The 22390-nt window shown below is 38.5% G+C and overlaps 1 protein-coding gene across 4 annotated transcripts in view; it reads right to left on the bottom strand.

Moving 5' to 3' along the window:
- Positions 1 to 22390, bottom strand: part of LOC127812869 (uncharacterized) — a 131135-nt gene that overhangs the window by 65001 nt on the left and 43744 nt on the right. For all 4 annotated transcript variants that reach the window (XM_052353392.1, XM_052353391.1, XM_052353393.1 and 1 more), the window contains 2 exons: positions 2332 to 2449; positions 1947 to 2156 (listed from right to left, as the gene is read on the bottom strand). In XM_052353392.1, the coding sequence (XP_052209352.1) occupies positions 1947 to 2156; positions 2332 to 2449 (328 nt within the window). The remainder of the gene's footprint in view (positions 1 to 1946; positions 2157 to 2331; positions 2450 to 22390) is intronic.

The following is a 22390-nucleotide window of genomic DNA, read 5'->3' as shown; positions in this document are numbered from 1 at the left end:
CGGATATTGCACAAAGTTATAGGGAAATCTTGTGACACGGAGGAGCAAGAAATAGTCTGGCATGGCTAGGAGTAGTGCTGAGGTAGAATACTGAGCAATTGCACAAGGAGTATGTGAACTCATTTGAATCGAGAGACTTATAAAGGACCCAAACATTCCTAGAACAAATCCTATGAAGGTGTACATTGACAATAAATCAGTAATATGCATAGTCCACAACCCTATACAACAAGATCGAATGAAGCATGTGCATATTGATAGAAACTTTATCAAACATGAGATTGACTCCAAAGTTGTTAACCTATCCTATGTCTCTACAAAGAATCAAGAAGCAGATATTCTTATGAAAGCATTGTCCAAACCAGGTTCGAGTTCTTAGTTGGCAAGCTACGAATAATTGATATTTATTCACCAGACCAAATTGAGGGGGAGTGTTGGAAAAATTAAATTCAAAACCTGGTTCTTTTTCTCATGGCCGAGAACTAAGAGATAAGGTTGTTAGGAGTTTACAAAATTAAAGGGATGACGAGATAAGGTTGTTAGGAGATAAGAAAAAAGGGATAAGGCAGGTTGCAAAAGATAATTTTAAAGTTCAGCTCATGAACTTTATCTTCTAAACCTAATTTAAACTTGTTCCTATATTTTAGGAGATATTGTAGATATTTTCTTGTATATATATTCCATAGTTGAATACAATGAAACCTATTCAACTATGAAACCTAAGAAAGCTTTCCCATTTGATATTCTAATTACTCGAGTAAGTCTTTCCAATTACTCAATTGTCTTCTAATTACTTGAGTATGTCATCCCAATTACTCCAATAAGCTTTCTAGTTACTCAAGTAAGTTTTCTCACTACTTGAGTAAGCTTTCCATTATTCAACTTATTTCATTCTTGTTCATTTTTCAAAATTCATTTCTTGTGCTTTTATGTGGAGGAAAAACAGATTTCAAACAACAAGAAGCTCAAGCCTTTATATCACTAGGTGGGATACGCTACATGAATTCTAACTCTCCACCATCCCACCTGTGGCCATATCAAACAAATAGATTAAAAACATGTTCAATCATTGAGTTTGTAATGAAGGCCTGTACAGTTTTTTAGTTTTTGATTCCAGACATTATGGAATGTTTCCTTTTTTGTCATTTCCCAATATTTCCAAAATATTTATGAATCCTTTCTGTTTTTGTGCAACACATCAAAAGGATATTTTGATCCTTGTCTATGGTTCATAAATAAGTTCAATTTTGTAGTAGACTCACCTGTGCGGTGGGTAGATAAAATAGAAGAAGTTTGTAGCAAAAGAGGTAGAAGAAGATAAAAAAAAACTCCACAGAAACCCTTAAACATGACATGATATAATAACTTACAGAGAATATGGCCATGGATAACAAATTCATTTAATTATGGATGAATCAATATTGATGCTTTATTACATTGCCTTTTATGAGATGACTCATAGACCTTACATTTACATATTGGAATTCTGTATCATTGATATTCTTTTTCTCTCTTTCTCTCACCCTTCTATACACATCTTTTTTTTTTTTTTTTTCTAGATTTTGCTTCACAACTTAGAATCAGATTGATTTTTCTTTTGTTTATGCAAAACAGATTTCAGTTGCTACAATGATATGACCACTATATCATTATCTTGACTGGTTTTTTGGATCCAGATAATGCGAAGTGATGAGTTGGTTATTAGTTCGATAGTATTATATCAAATGGTCAATCGAATTTTTATTAAACCCTATAGAATTAAGAAAATTAAGAGCTCGTTTTTGTTTTGATTAAAGAGAAAAAAATGAACGAGTTTATTATTTTTTTGTTCCATTATTGGGGTAGAAAGAAAAAACAATGGGTAGAGAGACCAAGTGGGATATGAAGGTTTGTGATTGTAGTTGTTTCAATAATGGTGTAAGTTATTAGCCTATAGAAAGACTTACCAATCATTCCACCTCCAGCTGCATTTCCGTTAGTGTCATTAGGGCCCTCAGTTCCACTTCCTAATTCACAAGGTAGATCAGCATCACCATATATATCACCACCTTTAGCCATCCATCCCTTGAAAAACCCAGAGCCACCTCTTCCACCATGTCCAGCACCAGCACCAGCTCCATTTGAATAATTTCCCTTTCCGATACCTCTTCTGCATCCTGGAAAGATTCTCTTATGAGTCTGAAATTTAAGCTCATTTTTCTCATAAAGCAAAGACTTTGATGCTGTAGAACTTGGAGATACTGAAAAACTAGAGCAAAAAAAGAAAGAAAAGAAAAGATATTTACACAAATTTTTAGGTGATCAGGGCTCTACTAAATCAGATTTTCTTACCAAATTGTGATGCACTTATCAAGCCATCAGTATCAATAATGATAGTCCTTGCCCTGTGAATGTGAATAATGCTTCCCATAATGAGGCCATTCACAAGAATGTCCTCCACCCTACAGATCTGCAAAATTCATCATGAAAAGAAAAGTTAGTCTGCTACACATATGTGATCTATCAATTGGAAGCTTATGAAGGTAAAAGCAGGGTCTCTCATCTCCAAGTATTATTATTTGTTTTCTATCACCAGCTTCTATTAAGGAAGAACTGCATTGTTGGTGTTCGTTCATTAGCAATCATATGGAGCTCAAGATCCAACAAGTAAAAAAGCAAAGTGTTGAAATTATACAAGGTATGATAGATGCAGAATCGTATAAAAATATCTCAAGGTTGAGTGGCATAGACAGTTCAAATGTCCAGACCTATTACTGAGTCTCCATAACAATATAATATTAATCAATAGATAAAAGGATGTATCAATACAATGACAATATCAATAACAATCCCCCCTCTGGCTAGACTATGTATATTAGATGTTCCATGCTTGTTTCAAACAAAGTTCATTGTAACTCACCCTAGAACTAAAGCTAATCTCTAGACTTCTCATAAGTAATTTTAATGAAATGCTATAGCACCTCTGGAATGAAGTTACGATCAATTTAATAGACGGTAAACGTTAGCTTCAAATTTTGCAAGGATGGTTTTTAACCAATGAACTCACATGATGTTAAGTCTCATTAACCATATAGATTCCATCAATCATAAAAGACAAAAATGATCGAAGCAACATTAATGAAAATCAAAATGCATGAAAACATCATTGAATCTGCCAAATCAAGCACAACAAGACTTCTTGAGGAAATGTAAGGATCTCCTTAGAATATTCACCAGCATGGACTCCCATGGAGAAACCAACTAGAAGTTGCACCATATAGACTTCATCAACCATATAGGAATTTCTTTAGTCTACAAGTGTGGACGATATTATTGAAAAACTTGAAGGTCGAGTCAGACCAAGAAAAGATCATTTTAGATATCTTGAATCAATCATCCAAAAAGATGGGACAATTAATGAGAGTGTTACCATAAAAGTGCATCTAGTGTTTTATGTAATGGTAAGATCCAATTAAAGCTAAAAGAAAAATTCTCTAAGACAATTAAAAGACCAACTTTGTTGTAATGCGCAGGTTGTTGGGCAATAAAGCACCAATATGTGCAAAATATTAAAATGAAAGAGATGAGGATGTTAGAATGGATGCATGGTCGTACAAGAACAAATAAAATTAAAAATGAGGTTATTTTTAATAAGGTTAGAATGACTCCTATAGAAGATAAGATACATGAGACATGATTAAGATGGTTTGCTTAAGTGAGAAGGAGGCCAATAAAGGCTCCTAAGAGAAGAATGGATGAAATTGATCAAATCCTTAGCAAAAGAAGTACATGAAAACCAATAAAAACTTGGTGGGAGACTCTTAGTGATGATGTGAGTTATAAGGCCATAGAAAAAAAAAAGGTTGGAGAGCTAGAGTTCATATAGTTGACGCCACATAATGGGATGAAGACTTGATATATTGTTTACTAACTAATACAAATAACTAGCCTTATTATTGAATATAGAGTTGGTCCCAAGCGTAGATAAAAGAAGGGTTGCCTTAGGTAGCTAACAACTAGCATAAAACTCATAGGATTTATTGAGTTGTATATAGAGACAATTAGCATTATGCCATGGCTTAGCTCATGAGTTAGCATTAAGTCATGATGATGTCATGGTATTTGTATATATATGTGTTCCATCTCTTAGTTTGTAATTAAAAGAGTAATTCTTCAAAATATCTCTCTCTCTCTCTAAATTCTCACATGGTATCAGAGCCATCAGTGAGAAAACCCTAAGCCGCCGCTATGTATTCTCATGGGCGCCAAGCTTGAGGATTTTGTTCTGCTACAACATTTCTCTGGAGATTTGAGTGAAAGATCCTCAGCACCAACGACTCCAACACTAATCCTCGCCGCCTAGATCTGCCATCACCGTGTTGATAGCACCACGCCAACCGTTGATGTCGTACTGGGTCGTCGCTGCTAGATTTGCTTCCACCTCACTGCATCAGTCGTCATGTGTTTAGCCTGATCCACCATCGCTATCTAGATTTGCCATCGCCAACACCAACGACCCCGGATCTGGCACCACCGACTTTAGATTCGCCGTCGCACATCCGCCCTCAACTACTTTGACTTTGCCAAATTTGAACCATCGTCGGCCATTCATTCCTTCACCGATCATTTTTGCTCTAGATCTGAGTCCATTAGTCTTTTTCATCTTCTCCGATTGTCGCAGTGATCGCCCTAGCCATTCACCCCTTCGTCGGTCGCTTCCCCTTCACCATCGCCAACCGTCGCCTTCCCTTCCTCCATCGCCACTAGCAACTCCAAATCCAGCCATCGCCACTAGTCCGTTGCCGTCACTGCATCAACCGATTGCCACCTCAAATCCATGCCACCACCATTCAAATCGGCCACTCTGCTCAAATTTGCACCTAGCTCATCCACTTTCCCCCACCGCTCATTGTCGTCCATCTTCGTTGGTGCTCCAGCAACCCTATGTCGTTTTTGTGCTCGTTGCTCCTTCCATCCTGTTTCAAATCTAATTTGCAGTCCTCGAGATATTTAACCTCAGTAACATCACCCCTACATGTGGCGTGTCGGTTTCAACATTTGTTTCCTATCAACCCTTTACCCTTTCAAACATAGGGACCCTTGTTATCACTTTTAACAAGTTGATAGGGTCTACCAACTATCTCTCATGGGCAGCCTCTGTGAAGCTGTGGTTCAAGGGGCAAGGACAAGCAAACCATCTCACTACGAAGGCAGAGGATGTCGACAAGCCAACAAAGCTAGATGGGAATAGCTTGATGCTCAGTTGTATAATATTTTGTGGAATCCCATTTATCACTTTGTTTTGCAACTCTTTCGGCCGTCTGAACTTGTTATGAGGTTTGGAAGGAAGTCATTGAGTGTTATACCAACGACGTTCAGTGTCTCTATACAGTTGTCCACTCTATCAAGAACATCTAGCAGGGTCACTTTATGGAATCCTATCTGGGCCAGATGCATTCTCTCATGCATGAGTTTGAAGCTCTTCTTCCATACTCTAATTCCAAAGCCACTCATGATTCTCAACAGGAAAAACTATTCATGGTTCTTACTTTGTCCAGTCTCAAGCTTGAGTTCGAGCCTATCCGCCATCAAATTTTGATAGGGTACTATGAAAGATACATACAAAAGATTGCTCAATATGGTTGGTAGTTCTTCCTCTATCGGTGCTTCTACAGGAACCCCTCCCGGCCTCTACTCATGTCTTAGACTTTAGGAGGTAATCAAGGCTGGTCCAGTAGCCGCTCTCGCCCTCAGTGCAACTTTTGCAAAAAGAAAGGGCATGAGGAAGATAAGTGTTGGAAGAAGCACGATCGACCAGCTGCCCCTCCTGCATCTCAAACATCCCGAGTGGCTCATATTGCACAAAGTGCCCCTAGTCCAATATCCGGCCCTCCAATGGTACCCCTACCTACTACTAACTATGAGGCTTTCTCGAAATTCAAAGCGTCTTAGCAATCTACGGGTAATCCCATGGCTTGTGTTACTTAAAACACTTCTATTAGGCCTTTGATTTTGGACTATGGCGCCACCGATCACATGTGTGGTAATAAGGATCTTTTTTCTACCCTTACCTTTTCTGAACATTTACCAACCATCACTCTTGCAAATGGCATCAAAATGCCAGTTAAAGGGATAGGGAAAACCTCTCCTACCTCCTCTTTCCCTTTAAATTCTATCATTTATGTCCCATGTAGTCCTTTTAATTTTCTTTATGTTAGTCAGCTTATTAGACAACCAAATTGTTCAGTAACCTTTACCTCCACTTCTGTTTGTGTATAGGACCGGGGTACGGGGCGGACGATTGGCGTCGGGCGTGAGTCACGGGGCAACTATCATCTTGTTGTGCCTAGTTTGCCGATAGCCTACACCAGTGCAACTTTCCCAAATCTCCTCCATTCGTCTCGGTCATCCCAGCCTCTCCAAACTAAATAAGTTAGTTCCTAGTTTGTCGTCATTATCCACCTTTAATTGGGTCATGTCAGTGTGGTAAACACGCTCGTAGTTCTTTTCCTAGTCGCATTCATAATAGGGTTGAGGCTCTCTTTTCCCTCGTGCACTCTGATGTATGGGGGCCCAGTCAAGTCAACTCTACTCTAGATTTTTCATATTTCGTTACTTTTATTGATGATTTTTCTTGTTGCACTTGGTTGTTTCTAATGAAGAGTCGGTCCGAATTGTTTTCTGTTTTTCAAACATTTACTATTGAAATAAAAACACAGTTTGGAGTTTCTATACGTACTTTCCATAGTGATAATGCCCTTGAGTATTTTTCCTCTCAGTTTACTACTTCCGTGACTGCTAATGGCATCTTACATCAATCTTCATGTCCTTACACACCTCAACAAATTGATGTTGCTAAGAATAAAAATCGTCATCTCATTGAAACTGCACAAACACTACTTTTACATGCCAATCTTCCCACCAAATTTTGCAGAGATGTTCTTATAGCCTGTTATCTGATAAATTGCATACCATCTTCAGTGTTATAGGACCAAATTCCTCATTCTCTTTTTGTTCCCTTCACAGCCACTTTATTCTCTTCCCCTTTGTGTATTTGGATGTATCTATTTTGTGCATTCTTTTTCATCTGGATAGGATAAACTTGCTACCAAATCTCTCAAGTGTATCTTTCTCGGCTACTCCCGATTGTAGAAAGGCTATAAGTGTTACTCTCCTGAGTTGAACCGCTATCTTATATCTGCTGATATTACCTTCTTTGAACAATAGTGTTTCTTCTCAGTTGCTCAACCCGATTCACAGAGTCTTGACCAGATATTGCCTATTCCTTTGTCTTCTCTTCCATTGCCGTCTTCAGGTCCATCTGTCTCCTCCTCTGCAAACCCCCCACTACTATTTTTTGATCCAAATTCCACAGATCCTTCACTTCTTACATATCATCGTCGTCCTCAACCCATTGCCGACACCAGCATTCCTCCAGAACCGGACTCTCCTGACTCACGCTCTCCGTCAGTGGTTCCTCCTACCATAGATCCTGAGCCAAGTAGCCTTTCTGTTGCTCTCCGCAAAGGTACAAGGTCCACTCATAATCCACACCCTCTTTATAAGTTTTTGTGTTATGACCGTTTGTTACCGCTTATAGTGTCTTTGTTTCGAGTTTTTCCTCTATTTTTGTTCCTAAAACCGTAGGTGAAGCCTTGTCACATCGAGGTTGGCGCCAAGCTGTGTTTGATGAGATTGAAGTCTTACATTCAAATAGTACTTGGATTTGGTGCCTCTACCACCAAAAAGGACTCTCGTTGGTTGTCAGTGGATGTTCATGTTAGATATGAGTCCCGAAGACCAATTCTAGTGACACAAAGGGACTTGATCTTGCAATTCTTTAAATAAAATTTAAATGAAAATTATGTTTTTATTTAAATTGCAATATGATTTAGATTAAAAACATATATCTATTAGTATAATAAGGGGTGGATACCATTCTTAAATATTAAGAATACGAGTTCTGGATAATACATAATTCGTTATACTATAAATGTGTTCCTGACCATAGAGTTCCTAGCCTATATAGTAACAAATCGCAAAAGCCAGCACATCGTCTTCCTCTTTTTTAATATGAGATACTGAAAGATAAGATTAGTGAGTCTCGTGCTATTCTGTATGAGATATAGAAAAAAATGAGTGGGTGCTCGTTAAAGGAACAAGTTCACTTAAGTGAACTGTTAACATTGAATCACAAGGGTTATATCTCACGGGTTAATGATTCAATGATAGTTATTGATGTGCAACTAGTCCTTAGACCTGAGATGACATGGATATCTATGTATTGGTGGATTAGAATATCAACTATATTATATGGGTGTTTTAATTAGGAATAATCATACTTATCCATGTGCCTAGTTTAGTGATACATGAGATATATGTGCATCAGACATAAAATCTATCACCTCGAGATTTATGAGGAAGATATCTTATGTGATCCAATAATCACTTAACAATAAATCCTTGGTTGAGGTAATATGACAATAAAATGTGTTTCATAAGATTGTGTCATAATTAGTCAAGATTGATTTTGGATTTGGTCATATGACGAGATTAAGAGATTTCACTTACTGACTATGATCTTATATCTTGTCGGGATATAAGATGATAGAAAGACCGTATTGCATAGTATCGTAGTAAAAGGTTCACAATATCCACTTCAAAATATATTAGATAGTCAGGACATATTGCTAGATGTCACTCATGATTTACGAGAATTAATAGTTAATTATTCTCGTTGTCAATTTATTTGTGAACCTAGAAAGTTTCACCCAAAAAGTAAACACTTTTAAAGAGAAGAAGGATAAATTAGTAATTTTGGAATTATTAATTATAGTGCATTTATTTATTGAATAAATAAGAATAATTAAATGATTATATTATAAATATAATTATTTAATTATCAATTGGATTGGATTTTTTGCTAGCACATTAAGCTTAACCTAATGGCACTATTTGCATTGGACTTAATCCAATTTGATTGGACTTAACCCAATAGATTACTAGTTGGGTTGGGCTTATAAAGATAGGCCTAATAGAACACTAGGGTTTTGATAGTGCCATATAAATAGTTCCATACACTCATAAAACATTACTTCTCACCTTCTTGGAATACTTGAGAGTTGAAAGAACTCACCGACTAGGCATCCTACACTTGGAGGATTATATGACGGGGAACCTAACGGCGAAATCGGATTTCATCAAGAGGTATTCTTTCATTTTTGTCTTCCATTTTTTTGTAAACCATATATTCTGAAAAATGCGATACCTATAAAAGTTTGATTTTATTCCGTTGTGGATATGATGAGATCTATGTAATCCAAATAATTCACACCAAAAGTGAGCCCCGATGGACGGGTGGATCGCTTTAAGGCTTGCTTGGTTGCCAAAGGCTTTACACAGATCTATGGGCTGGATTACAGTGATACCTTCTTTCCTGTTGCCAAAATGGCCTCTGTTCACCTATTTCTCTCTGTGGCCGCTATGCGTTATTGGCCGCTCTATCAGCTGGATATTAAAAACACCTTTCTCCATGGTGATCTGCAGGAGAAAGTTTATATGGAGCAACCACCTAGTTTTATTGCTCGGGGAGAGTTCAATGTAGTTTGCAAACTCAAGAAGTCTCTATATGATCTAAAACAATCTCCACGAGTGTGGTTCGGCAGGTTCAGCATTGTGGTTCAAGCTTTTGGTCTCACCCGGACTGAAGTTGATCATTCGATTTTCTATCGACACTCCTCTTCTTTATGCATCTACCTTGTTGCTTATGTGGATGACATTGTTATCACAGAGAGTGATCAAGTTGGCATACAGAAACTGAAGGAACATCTACATCAGCACTTTCAGACTAAAGACCTAGGCAAACTCCGGTATTTCTTGGATATTAAGGTTGCACAATCAAGAGATGGTATCTCAATTTCTCAGAGGAAGTATGCCCTTGACATCTTAGAAGAAACTGGCATGGTGAACTGCAAACCTTCATATAAAAAGACAAAACCTATGATTTTATAGCAAGACTTAATCGAGAGTATGATCTAGTAAAAATCCAAATCCTTGGTAAAGCTAATTTACCTTCACTTAATGAAATTATTTTAATTATACTAGTCGAAGAAAGAAAAAGGGTTGTAATGTTGCACCCTAAACCAGTCGAGGCTTCAGCATTAGTGGCTAATAGAGGAGGTCGTGGATTTAAGAAAGATCAACTGAAGGGAGACAATGGTAAGATAGTTCCTAAGCACATAGGGAGTGACAGCCGTGACAACCTATGGTGTACTTTGCGCAAGAAACCCAAGCATGCTAGGGAGATGTGCTAGAAGTTAAATGGAAAGCCACCAAGTAAAGAATGGGGAAATAAGGGTGGAAAACTGCATCGGAGTCAAGGGCAAGCCAATATGGCCACTTCACATGGGGAAGAACATATCCATGAACGAAAAGAACATAAAGAATTCAACTAGGAGGAGATTGAAAGGTTGAGGCAATTCCTAAGTACCTTGGACAAATCATCTATCTCAAGTAACTATTTCTTGACACATTTAGGTAAACCTCCTATTTCTTATACTTTAAATGCCTCTAATACTTATTCTCCAGATTCCTGGATCATAAATTCTAGCACCACTGATCATATGGCACCATTTTCCCAATTCTTTCACTCATATACTCCATGTTCTAGCCATAGGAAAATAGCTATTGCTGATGGTTCATTAATCACAATAGTTGGCATAGGAGAAATTACAATCAGCCCTACTTTCACTCTTAAAAATGTCCTTCATGTGCCTAAATTATCCACTAATCTCCTTTCACTATCTAAATTGTCTTCTAATGTTAACCGCAAAGTTATTTTTCTACCTTCTTGTTGCTTACTTCAGGATCAGGCCTCGGGACTGATGACTGAGCGTGCTAAGGAACGAGATAGACTATACTACATTGACAAATCTAAGAAACAAACTGCTCCCAAATGGAACCAACCCCTAACCTACCTCTCTAAACAGTATCAGCCCCACAAGGACACTATTTGGCTGCATCATTATAAGCTAGGACATCCTACTTTCTCCTTACTCAAGATTACGTTCCCTTCTTTGTTTACAAATCTAGATATTAGCAAATTTCATTCACATTTGTGAACTTGTCAAGTACAAGCGTGCTGATTTTTCTCCTAGCAATAATAGAAGCCCTTTTCCTTTTGATTTAATTCGTAGTGATATTTGGGGTCCATAAACTATTTGTAGAAATAGAATATTCTGTGTATATCTTAGATTCTATGTATATTCTATGTATATTCCTATTTCCTTTTTTGTTATTTCCCTTTTGTATTATTCTCTTCCTCTATAAAGAGAAAAGGAAAATCATTGTATTATTATCAAGAAATAGAGAATTATATTTTCTCAATCTTGTTTAGATGGTATCAGAGCAGGAATTAGGATTAAATCACAGCCGTTCAACTGTGAAACCCTAATTTCCTCTATTCCTCTGCCATACCCTAGAAGTCCCACCGTTCTTCACTGACCACCCTCCAGCGGTCGCCCCCTCTGAGATTCAGCCATCCCGACCGCTGCTGCTGCATCTTCAGCCGCCGCCTCTGGTTCCCACCTCTGGAACGGTCGCGATCTCCTAGCCTCTCGCAAAGGTCGGCTTTCATCAGTCGCGCCTGTTGCTATTCTCGGTTGCGAAGGATCGCGTTGCACTCCATAGCCGCTCCTATCCGTCGTTCGTGCTGCTTCTCCATCGGACGTCCGCACTTGTTGCTGTCGAGAAGGTCGGCTCTGCATCGCGCATCAGAGCCACTCCTATTCTTCGCTCTTGCTGCCTCATTTGTGCTTAGTTCGTGCGATTTGTGCTACTGTTCGTACTGCTCGTTCGTGCGATTTGTGCTGCGATTTGGGCAACTGGGTACCCAGATTCAAGGATCCAGATCCATGGGTCTTTGCTAGGGTCTCCATATTTGTACTGATCCAGATCCGATCCAGATCCAGATCCAGCTGGACTTAGATCTCTTCAATACATATGAGTGGAAAAACACAGAAGATTGCAAGATTATCTGAAAATATGGCACTTATGACTGCTAATGCTAATGCTGGTGGACGGCATATTGCGAGTCAACGAAAGGCAGAAGAAAAACCTCGTGTTTGGTGTGATCATTGCAATAAACCACGCCATACTCGGGAGACCTGTTGGGTGCTTCATGGCAAGCCAGCCAATTGGAAGTCTAGATCAAAGCGATCCCAATTGGAAGTCTAGACCTGTTGGGTGCTTCAGGCCCAGAACTCGGGAAAGACGATTGGCAGTGCTAGAGAAATAAACGGGCTCTATTATTTGGATGGGGATGTCTTGCGTAATAAAAAAGCTCACGGGCTGAGTGGTATTAGTTCTACTTCTGTTTCTAATCAAATAATGCAATGGCATCTTAGGCTAGGTCATCCCAGTTTTCCTTACTTGAAATATTTATTTCCTACGTTGTTTAAAGGAGTGGATCCTTCTATGTTTCAATGCGAGAGTTGTCATTTATCCAAAGATCATCGTGTTAAATTTCTTTCAAAACCTTATTGTCCTTCAAAACCATTCTATTTAATACATAGTGATGTTTGGGGTCCTTCTAAAGTCTCAACTTTGTCTGGCAAAAAGTGGTTTGTTACTTTTATTGATGATCATACTCGACTTTGTTGGGTTTACTTACTTGCAAAAAAATCAGATGTGCCTAGAACTTTCAAGAATTTTTTCCATTTGATTGAAGCTCAATTTAACACAAAAATCTGTATTCTTCGATCTGATAATGGCACTGAATATTTTAATGACTCTTTGGGGGGTTTTTTTAAAAGAAAAAGGAATTTTACATCAATCCACTTGTCGTGAAACTCCCCAACAAAATGGTATTGCTGAACGAAAAAATCGACATCTACTCGAGGTTGCCAGGGCCATCATGTTTTCTATGAATGTCCCTAAATACCTCTGGGGTGATGCAATTTTAACCGCTTCCTATCTCATTAATCGTATGCCCACTCGTGTTCTACAGTTTCAAACCCCCTTACACTCTTTAAAACAACTCTTCTCTCTCTGTCGTATATATTCTGAGTTACCCTTAAAAGTTTTTGGATGCACTTGCTTTGTTTATGTTCCTCACATTTTTCGTTCTAAATTGGATCCCACAGCTAAAAAATGTGTCTTTCTGGGCTATGCACCAAATAAAAAAGGGTACAAATGTTTTAATCCTGTTACCAAAAAAACTTATATTAGTATAGATGTGTCTTTCCTCGAAACTCAACCCTACTTTCCCAAAAATCATCTTCAGGGGGAGCATATTAAGAAAGAAAATAATTTTTTGAATTCTAATGTTGAGGATCCTCGTCCTACCATGATTGGTGCTCCCCTCCACTCTAATAAACAACTCAAGGATATAAATGTTCCAAATATTGTGGAACAAGGTGTGTCTGGTTCACAGGTGCCTAGCGTGATGGGATTGGAACCAGGGGGAGAATTACCACAAATGGATCAAAATATTCCAAAACCGGAGCTTCAGTTTTATACTAGAAGACAAACCTTGAAAAATACTATCAGTCCAAATATTCCTCTAACAATTGAACAATCGACGTCTTCGAGTGATGGGGTTTCCGATAGTTCTTCTTCTTCTCATGGTAACTCTAAACTCACTCCTACAGATTATTCTACATTTGATTTGTCTGATCTTGATGTCCCTATTGCTACTAGGAAAGGAGTGAGATCTTGTACCAAACACCCAATTGCTAAATACCTGTCATACCAAAAATTGTCCAATCATCATAAGGCCTTTCTTTCAAATATTTCTAACCTGCATGTCCCAAGAACAATTCAGGATGCCCTTGGTGATCCAGATTGGAAGTTAGCAGTCCAAGAGGAAATGAGTGCTCTTAGAAAGAATGGAACTTGGGAGATTGTGAACAAACCAGAAGGCAAAGCAACAGTAGGTTGTAAGTGGGTATTTACTATAAAATGTAAGGCAGATGGGAGCATTAAAAGATACAAAGCAAGGCTGGTTGCTAAGGGTTTCACCCAAACATACGGCATCGACTATCAAGAAACATTTGCTCCAGTAGCTAAAATAAACTCTATTCGAGTTCTCCTCTCCCTTGCAGTGAATCTTGATTGGCCACTCCACCAATTTGATGTAAAGAATGCCTTCCTAAATGGTGATTTAGAAGAAGAAGTGTTTATGGATCTTCCACCAGGGTTTGAAAAGAGCCTCAGGACAAACAAGGTATGTCGTTTAAAAAAATCATTGTATGGTCTAAAACAGTCTCCGAGAGCGTGGTTTGAAAGATTTGGAAAGGCGATGAAAAGTTATGGTTACATTCAGAGCCAAGCAGACCACACACTATTCTTCAAGCACGCCAACGACGGTAAGAAAGCAATCTTAATTGTCTATGTGGATGATATAATAATGACTGGTGATGACAAGGGAGAGATTGAAGAGCTAAAGAGGAGATTAGCTCATGAGTTCGAGATCAAGGACTTGGGTCCTCTAAAGTACTTTCTTGGGATGGAATTTGCAAGATCTAAGGAGAGGATCTTTGTCAACCAACGCAAGTATATTCTGGATTTACTCAGTGAAACAGGAATGCTTGGGTGTAAGGTTGCTGAAACTCCCATTGAACCCAACTTAAAACTTCAACCTGCCGAGGCTAAGAATGTGGTAGAAAGGGAGAAATATCAAAGACTTGTGGGTAGACTTATCTATTTATCCCATACTCGACCAGACATAGCATTTGCTGTAAGTGTTGTAAGTCAATTTATGCACTCACCTGGTTCACAACATTTTGAAGCTACCTACAGAATTCTGCGATACCTAAAGGGAACCCCTAGGAAAGGTCTACTTTTTAGAAAACGTGGACATCTTCATGTAGAGGCTTATACAGATGCAGATTGGGTAGGTAGTATAACTGACCGAAGATCTACATCAGGGTATTGCACCTTTGTGGGAGGCAATCTTGTTACTTGGAGGAGTAAGAAACAAAATGTGGTGGCCAGAAGCAGTGCTGAAGCTAAATTTCGTGCAGTTGCTCATGGTATTTGTGAGGTCATGTGGATAAAGAGGCTTCTATCAGACTTGAGGGTCTCCACTTCCCTTCCAGCTAAAGTTTATTGTGATGATAAAGCTGCAATCTCTATTGCTCATAATCCAGTTCTCCATGACAGGACAAAGCATGTAGAGGTGGATAAACACTTTATTAAGGAAAAAATTGATAATGGAGTAATTTGTATGCCCTGCATTCCAACAGTTAACCAAGTGGCTGACATTCTTACAAAAGGAGTACATAGAACTCAGTTTGAGAAACTTGTGAGCAAGCTGGCCATGGAAGATATCTTCAAGCCAGCTTGAGGGGAAGTGTAGAAATAGAATATTCTGTGTATATCTTAGATTCTATGTATATTCTATGTATATTCCTATTTCCTTTTTTGTTATTTCCCTTTTGTATTATTCTCTTCCTCTATAAAGAGAAAAGGGAAATCATTGTATTATTATCAAGAAATAGAGAATTATATTTTCTCAATCTTGTTTAGACTATTCCAAATATTTCTGGTGCACGTTAGTTTGTCACATTCATTGATGATTGTACACAGGTTACATGAGTCTTTCTCCTTAAATCTAAATCTGATGTGAGTGACAACCTCCCAAATTTTTTCTCCATGATCCAAACTCAATTTTGGGTTCAAATCAAACGATTTAGGTCAAATAATGCCCGGGATTATTTTAACCAGACTCTTTCTACCTATTTCCACCAAAGGGGTATTCTTCATGAGTCCTCTTGTGTTTCTACCCCAAGACAAAATGGCCTTGCAGAAAGAAAGAACGGTCACCGTTTAAATACTGCTAAGGCATTGTTGTTTCAGCAAAATGTGCCTAAGCACTTTTAGGGGGAAGTAGTCCTTACAGCAACTTACACCATCAATCGCCTACCATCCCGCGTGTTAAATTTTCAAACTCCAATGGCCATGTTATCTCACTTCTATCCAGGTCTTTCTTCCACATCTTCCCTTAGCCCTAGAGTCTTTGGGTGTGTTTCTTTTGTTCATGTTCACAACCATAATAGAGGGAAATTGGATCCTCGAGCAACTAAATGTGTCTTTGTGGACTATCTTTCAAACCAAAAAGGATACAAATGCTATCACCCTCCCACTAAAAGGGTTTTAATCACTGCCGATGTTACCTTTATTGAGAATGAATCCTATTTTTCTTAACCTTATCTTCAGAGGGAGACTTCAAGTATGGAAGTTAAGGATGAGCTCTCCTTACCTCCTTTCCACTTGAAGTGCAAAAACCTAAAGTTGCACCCGATCCCATGCCAAAACCTTTACCTAAATCTGCCAATCCTGAAAAACTTGCTCTTAAACATACAATTACAGAACTTGCCCTTACCCCTGCACCAAAAACCCAACCTTGGCCTACCTATCCTAAACTAGAATCTCCTATATCGAACCTCCCTGAACCCCATGACCCTGGAAAGGGACAAACCATTACCAACAACCGTTTCTCATGTATTTACAGAAGAATGACTAATCCAGAACCTGAACCAAAGCTGCACCTATCATCAAAACCAAATTTTGGAAATGAGGTAAGGTCTCTTAGCTCACCTTCTAAGACTAGTTCTGGGACATGAATAGATCTACCCATAGACCTAAGGAAAGGAACTTGAGATTGTACAAAATATCCCTTATATCCATTATCTCATTTTTTATACTTTCGAAGGTGCTCTCCAGCTCATAAAAGCTTTCTTGCAAACATTCACACAGTATCCATTCCTACCACATTATCAAAGGCTTTAAAGTGTAAAAAGTGGAAGAAAGTTATGAATGTTGAAATGTAAGCCTTGGAGAAAAACAATACTTCGGAAATTGTGGATTTGCCAAGAGGAAAGAAACCGGTGGGCCGCAAATGGATTTTCACAATCAAAAATAAAGCTGATAGGTCTCTTGAAAGCTACAAAGCTAGGTTGGTAGCTAAAGGATACACCCAAACATATGGAATTGACTACCAGGAAACTTTTGTTCCAGTAGTCAAACTGAACGCGATAATGTCATGTACCTAGAGTTTAGCTTAGGGCTAGATTGGCAATTGGAAGGATCCGATTGAATAGAACCGAGAATAGAATGATTGGAGAGGGAAATGGGACAAAAATGGGGGAAGAAATTAGAGGGAAATGAGGGAGAATTGCAGAAAGGAACGAGAGGGAGAATGGGAGAGAATTCTAGAGAGAAAAATGAGAGATTCAATATAATTCAAAAAACTCCTTCCATCCATTTACAGTAGCCCTTTATATAGGCATATCTGGCTGCTTAAGCACCTCTATGTGCTTCTAACCAATTGTTAAAATATCTCTTAACAACTATCATATGCCTATTACCATATTACCCATTTATTACTCCTTGGATCATGACAATTCCCCCCTCCTTAAGAGAGTTCTTACACCCAAGAACTTGTAGCGAGTAGCCAAGGCTCTTCATCCAATCTCAGTCCTCTCTATCTGATTTATTCTTCTTTCTTTTATTCTCTTTCTAGGCCGCTTCTTCTTCGTCCTTAGGTTTCCAAGCATAATTTGGCCCAGAACTTCAATAGAAGCAGCCTGATCGATTTCAAGCCCATTACAACTACCTCCTACAAAAGTTCTCCAATTAAGATTGGTCTCCACTTTAAGAACATAATCAGCCATTGGTTCATTCCCCAATGCAATACACAGCAACTCAGATTTGCCAATGGAAGTAAAAACCAACACAACAGCAGGAGTTTTGTTCCCTTCGACAAAACTTTTGACTGCTTCAACAACCTCCCTTAGGTTTCCTTCTGCCACCAATTGTCCTCGAAATTCCTTATCAAATCCATGTGCTTTCACAACATTAGAAAACATTTCCACTGAAAATATATCTCCAATCATTACCTTTTCCAGTGACAGTAGGGAACTGCAATAGCTCACCAACTGGAATTTGAACAATTAAAATAGCAAAATGCGCTACTTCCCAGCTGTCTCCTGCTCGCTACCATACACCCAAGATTTATCCTCCACAATTTCCTCCTCTAATGGTGCCCCAGTGTCCCTACAATTTCCCTTCCTATATGGTTATACTGATTGCATAGGAAGGGAGGAGCAAGTTCCATAGGTTCCTTGATGGCTGAAACATGGCCTCCATCCCCACCTTCATCTCCAAGATGATTTATAGACAGATTATCTGAGGAAACCATCTCCCTATCCGAACTATCAGAGGTATGAAAGCCATCCACATAGCAATTCTCATCTCCCATCTGATTTGCAAACTATTCTCAACTTCCTACTCTTGTAAAATGTGGTCTGCATAGATCTCTTTATCTAATCTCCTTTCTTCTTTGGAATCCTGAGTTACCCTTGACAAGTTTAATTCATTTAAAGCACCCTCTTCCTTAATATTTACTAAATTTTCAGTTGGAACCTCCTGATTCCCTGCAAACAATTTAACAACTCCCTTTCCCTTGTGTCTGCTAGAATATCCCTCTACTGCTGCCTTATCCACCTGATAGTTACAAATTCCCTTTGGATAATGCATTTCACCACCAATATCCTCTTTGATGTTATAGTCATCCTCCTTGATAATTATGTTGAAACCAATATACTTCTTCCACTCCACATTGAAAATTGGCAGTGAATTCGCTTCTCGCCTTCTTGACTTCTCCTTCAGTTGCTCCATTTTAAGGATGTCCTCTTTGTTAAAACTTCCATAATAATCATCAAAGAATTCAGCAGGAAAGCTGCAATAATACTTCTTAGTCAGTATCATCGTGAACTCTTGCAACTGCTCATGTAACATAGGGTCGAATTCCTTGCTCATATCATGTACCACACTTCTTGTTTCCGTGTCCAATTGGTTGATCCCCTTCTCAAACTTCTTTTCCCATGCCAGAGACTTCTGGCTAAACTCCTTGTGATGTTTGCCCTCAACTGGGAATGCAGAATTCTTCGGCTACAATTGCGACCTCATTTGTTTCATGCATGCACTGCTCCCCATGACCTCATGAGTAGGATGTCCCCCTAAAAATGCAGCATTCTTCTGTTGCGATTGAGACTCCAATGGTCTCATGCGTGCACTGCTCCCCACGGCAGACTTCTCAAGATAAGCTAAAGGCCAATAAATAGAAGCTCTGTACATCCTTAGTCCCCAACTTCCGTTCGGTCTCTGCTTGACATCCGTCACCTAGGATAAATGATCGCCTCACACAGTCAACGATCTTTAATTTTCCAACAAAATGAGCCGCCAACTGGTAATAAATCCAATTCCACCTCCGACCAAGCCTGCTACAACAGTCTCCTATACTCGCCACAAAAAGGCCCCGCTCTTCTTTGTCCCTTCAATTCAAACAAGGTTAACCAAATTTCAAGCTGGAATGTTCTCCCCTTTACTCACAGCCCAAACTTATATTAAAATCACTGCCTGCGGAAGAGAACTTAAATCACGACTGCAACAGCTGAAGTCCGCCAGCTCCGTGGCTGCTGAGAGAACAGTCTTTAATCCCTTTAGAAACAGATCGGAACCAATTGGCCACGTCACCTTCAATTTCCAAGCCTTAATTATCAGCAAACACACACCTCCTCCTGCATTGGAATCAATTCCAAGATTCAACCGAAAATTTCCTCCTTATTTCTCTATCTCCAACGCCTAATTCTCTATAATTGTCGAAATTACACCGAAAACATAAACTGAAGGCTAAGGAATTGTAGGATTACATAGATCTCATCATATGCGCAGCAGAATAATATTAAATTTGCAGGTATCACGTTTTTCAAAAATTATGGTTTACAAAAATTGATGGCAAAAACGAAAGAATACTTCTTGATGAAATTCGATTTCACCGTGAGATTCCCCGCCATATAATCCTCCAAGTGTAGGATACCGAGTCGATCCACTCGAAATCACTTAGATCCAATAATCTCAAGAGAAGAAAAAGTAGAATTTTTTTTCAAAATTTCTAACTCACTTTTGGATTCACACACATAGTTCTTCAAGAGTTCTCTCAACTCTCAAGTGTTCCAACAAAGGTATAAATAAAGGGTTAATGGAGCTATTATAGAGTTCCAACATAACTCTATTCCTTTAATGGGTTGGGCTTCTCAGGCCCATTCCATTTAATGCTATTGGGCTAAGCCCAATCTAATGGAGTTTAATTATGTCAAGTCCAATCCAATGTCATTGGGCCAAGCTAAATGTGCTACAAAAAAACCCAACCCAATTAATAATTAAATAATTATATTCACAATATAATCATTTAATTATTCTTATTTATCCAACAAATATATGCACTATTATTAGTAATTCTAAAATTACTAATTTATTTTTCTTCTCTTTAAAAGTGATTTTTTTTTTTTTTTTTTGTGGGACTTTCTGGGTTTACAAATAAATTGGCAATGAGAATAATGAACTATTAATTCTCGTAAATCATGAGTGACATCTAGTAATATGTCATAATTACCCAATTTATTGTGAAGCAAGTATTGTGAATTTTTTATTACGTTACCATGCAATACGGTCCTTCTATCATATTATATCCCGATAAGATACGAGATCATGGTCAGCAGGTCAAATCTCTTAATCTCGTCATATGACCAGATCCGAAATCAATCTTGACAAATGTGACATAGCCTTATGGAACACATTCCATTGTCATATTACCTTGGCTAAGGATTTATCGTCGAGTGATTATTGGATCGCATAAGATATCTTCCTCATATATCTCGAGGTGATAGATTTCATATTTGATGCACACATACCTCATGCATCACTGAACTAGGCACATAGATGTGTACAATCGTTCGTGATTAGAACAACCATATAATATCGCTTCCTAATCCACCAATACATAGATATCCATGTCATCTGAGGTCTAAGGGTTAGTTGCACATCTGTAGCTAATATTGAATCATTGACCCGTGAGATAAAACTCATGTGATTCAAGTTAACAATCTCGTTCAATGAACTCGTTCCTGTAATGAACCATCATCTTCCTTCCATATCACTTACAAAATGACACGAGACTCACCAACCTTATCTTTCAATATCTCATATTGAACAAGGAGGAAGATGATGTGCTGGCCTTTAGGAGTTGCTATTATCCATAGTAGAAACTCTACGGCAAGGAATATATTTATAGTATAACAAATTGTGGATTATCTGTAACTCGTATTCTTAACTCTTAAGAATGGCATCCACTCCTTATTATACAAATGGATATATATTTTTAATTTAAACCATATTGCAATTTAAATAAAAACATTAACTTGCCATTTAAATAATATTTAAAGAATTATAAGATTGAGTCTCTTTATGTCACTAGAATTGGTCTTTAGGGTTCATATCTAATAGGAATTGCTCTAGGAGTCATCGAAACACGTTTCCGATAGGCCTCCGAGATTCACTCGCTCCTTTTCACCTTCAAATTCAAACGAGAGGTGATCAGAATTACTATATCACCAAAGTCGTTTGACTTTGTTTCGCCACCACGAACGCTGGACTTTGCAAGTTCTTGTGATATAATTAACTCAGCTCAGCCTCTTACACGTTGCCCGCTCTGTGACACCTTCTAATTCAAAATCACTTGGGTTGTTCGTCTGCAATTTCTGACCAACACTTACTGAAATTCACAACCGAGCGACATACCGACTTTGCCTTCACACGCCGCAGTTGGATAGCTTCTGTTGAATCAGCAGTCAAAGTCGCTGCTAGGAGATTGCCTCTAGCACCGCCTCGCCAAGGAATTGGCAACCTCCATATCTAATCACTGACTCCATGTTGCCTACAAGTTGAAACTATATGTGGTCATCAGGCCTCGCGCCTTCTTTGTTCGGTTCTGTTACCGTCCTTCAAATCCATCTCAATCAATTCCAAGGAACACCTCGCTTGGTGACGATCTGTCCTTGGTTCCTTAGGAATCAGATCGGAATTGTTAGCCGATCGATTTTGTTGAAGCTCCATGATAGTTCGTTGATTTCGCCAGAATTTCACACTGCGAACTGATCAACTCTATTTGCCAAATCGCTATAACTACCTCAATTCACTACAAAAATCGATGGATTCATAGCTGAGGAACAATGCTCTGATATCAACTTACCGTGTACCTAGGGTTTAACTTAGGGTTGGATTGGCAATCGAAAGGATTCAATTGAATAGAACCGAGAACAGAATGATTGGAGAGGGAAATGGGACAGAAATGGGTGAAGAAATTAGAGGGAAATGAGGGAGAATTGCAAAAGGGAATCAAATGGAGAATGGTAGAGAATTCTAGAGAGGAAAATGAAAGATTCAATGTCATTCAAAAAACTCCTTCCATCCGTTTACAATAGCTCTTTATATAAGTATATCTGGCTGCATAACCACCCCCATGTGGTTCTAACCAATTGTTAAAATATCTCCTAACAACTATCATTAC

The sequence above is a fragment of the Diospyros lotus genome, chromosome 11, assembly GCF_014633365.1.
Source record: "Diospyros lotus cultivar Yz01 chromosome 11, ASM1463336v1, whole genome shotgun sequence".
NCBI classification, from domain to species: Eukaryota; Viridiplantae; Streptophyta; class Magnoliopsida; order Ericales; family Ebenaceae; genus Diospyros; species Diospyros lotus.
Note: the sequence above shows the minus strand (reverse complement) of the source record. Positions and strands in the feature narration are given on the sequence as shown.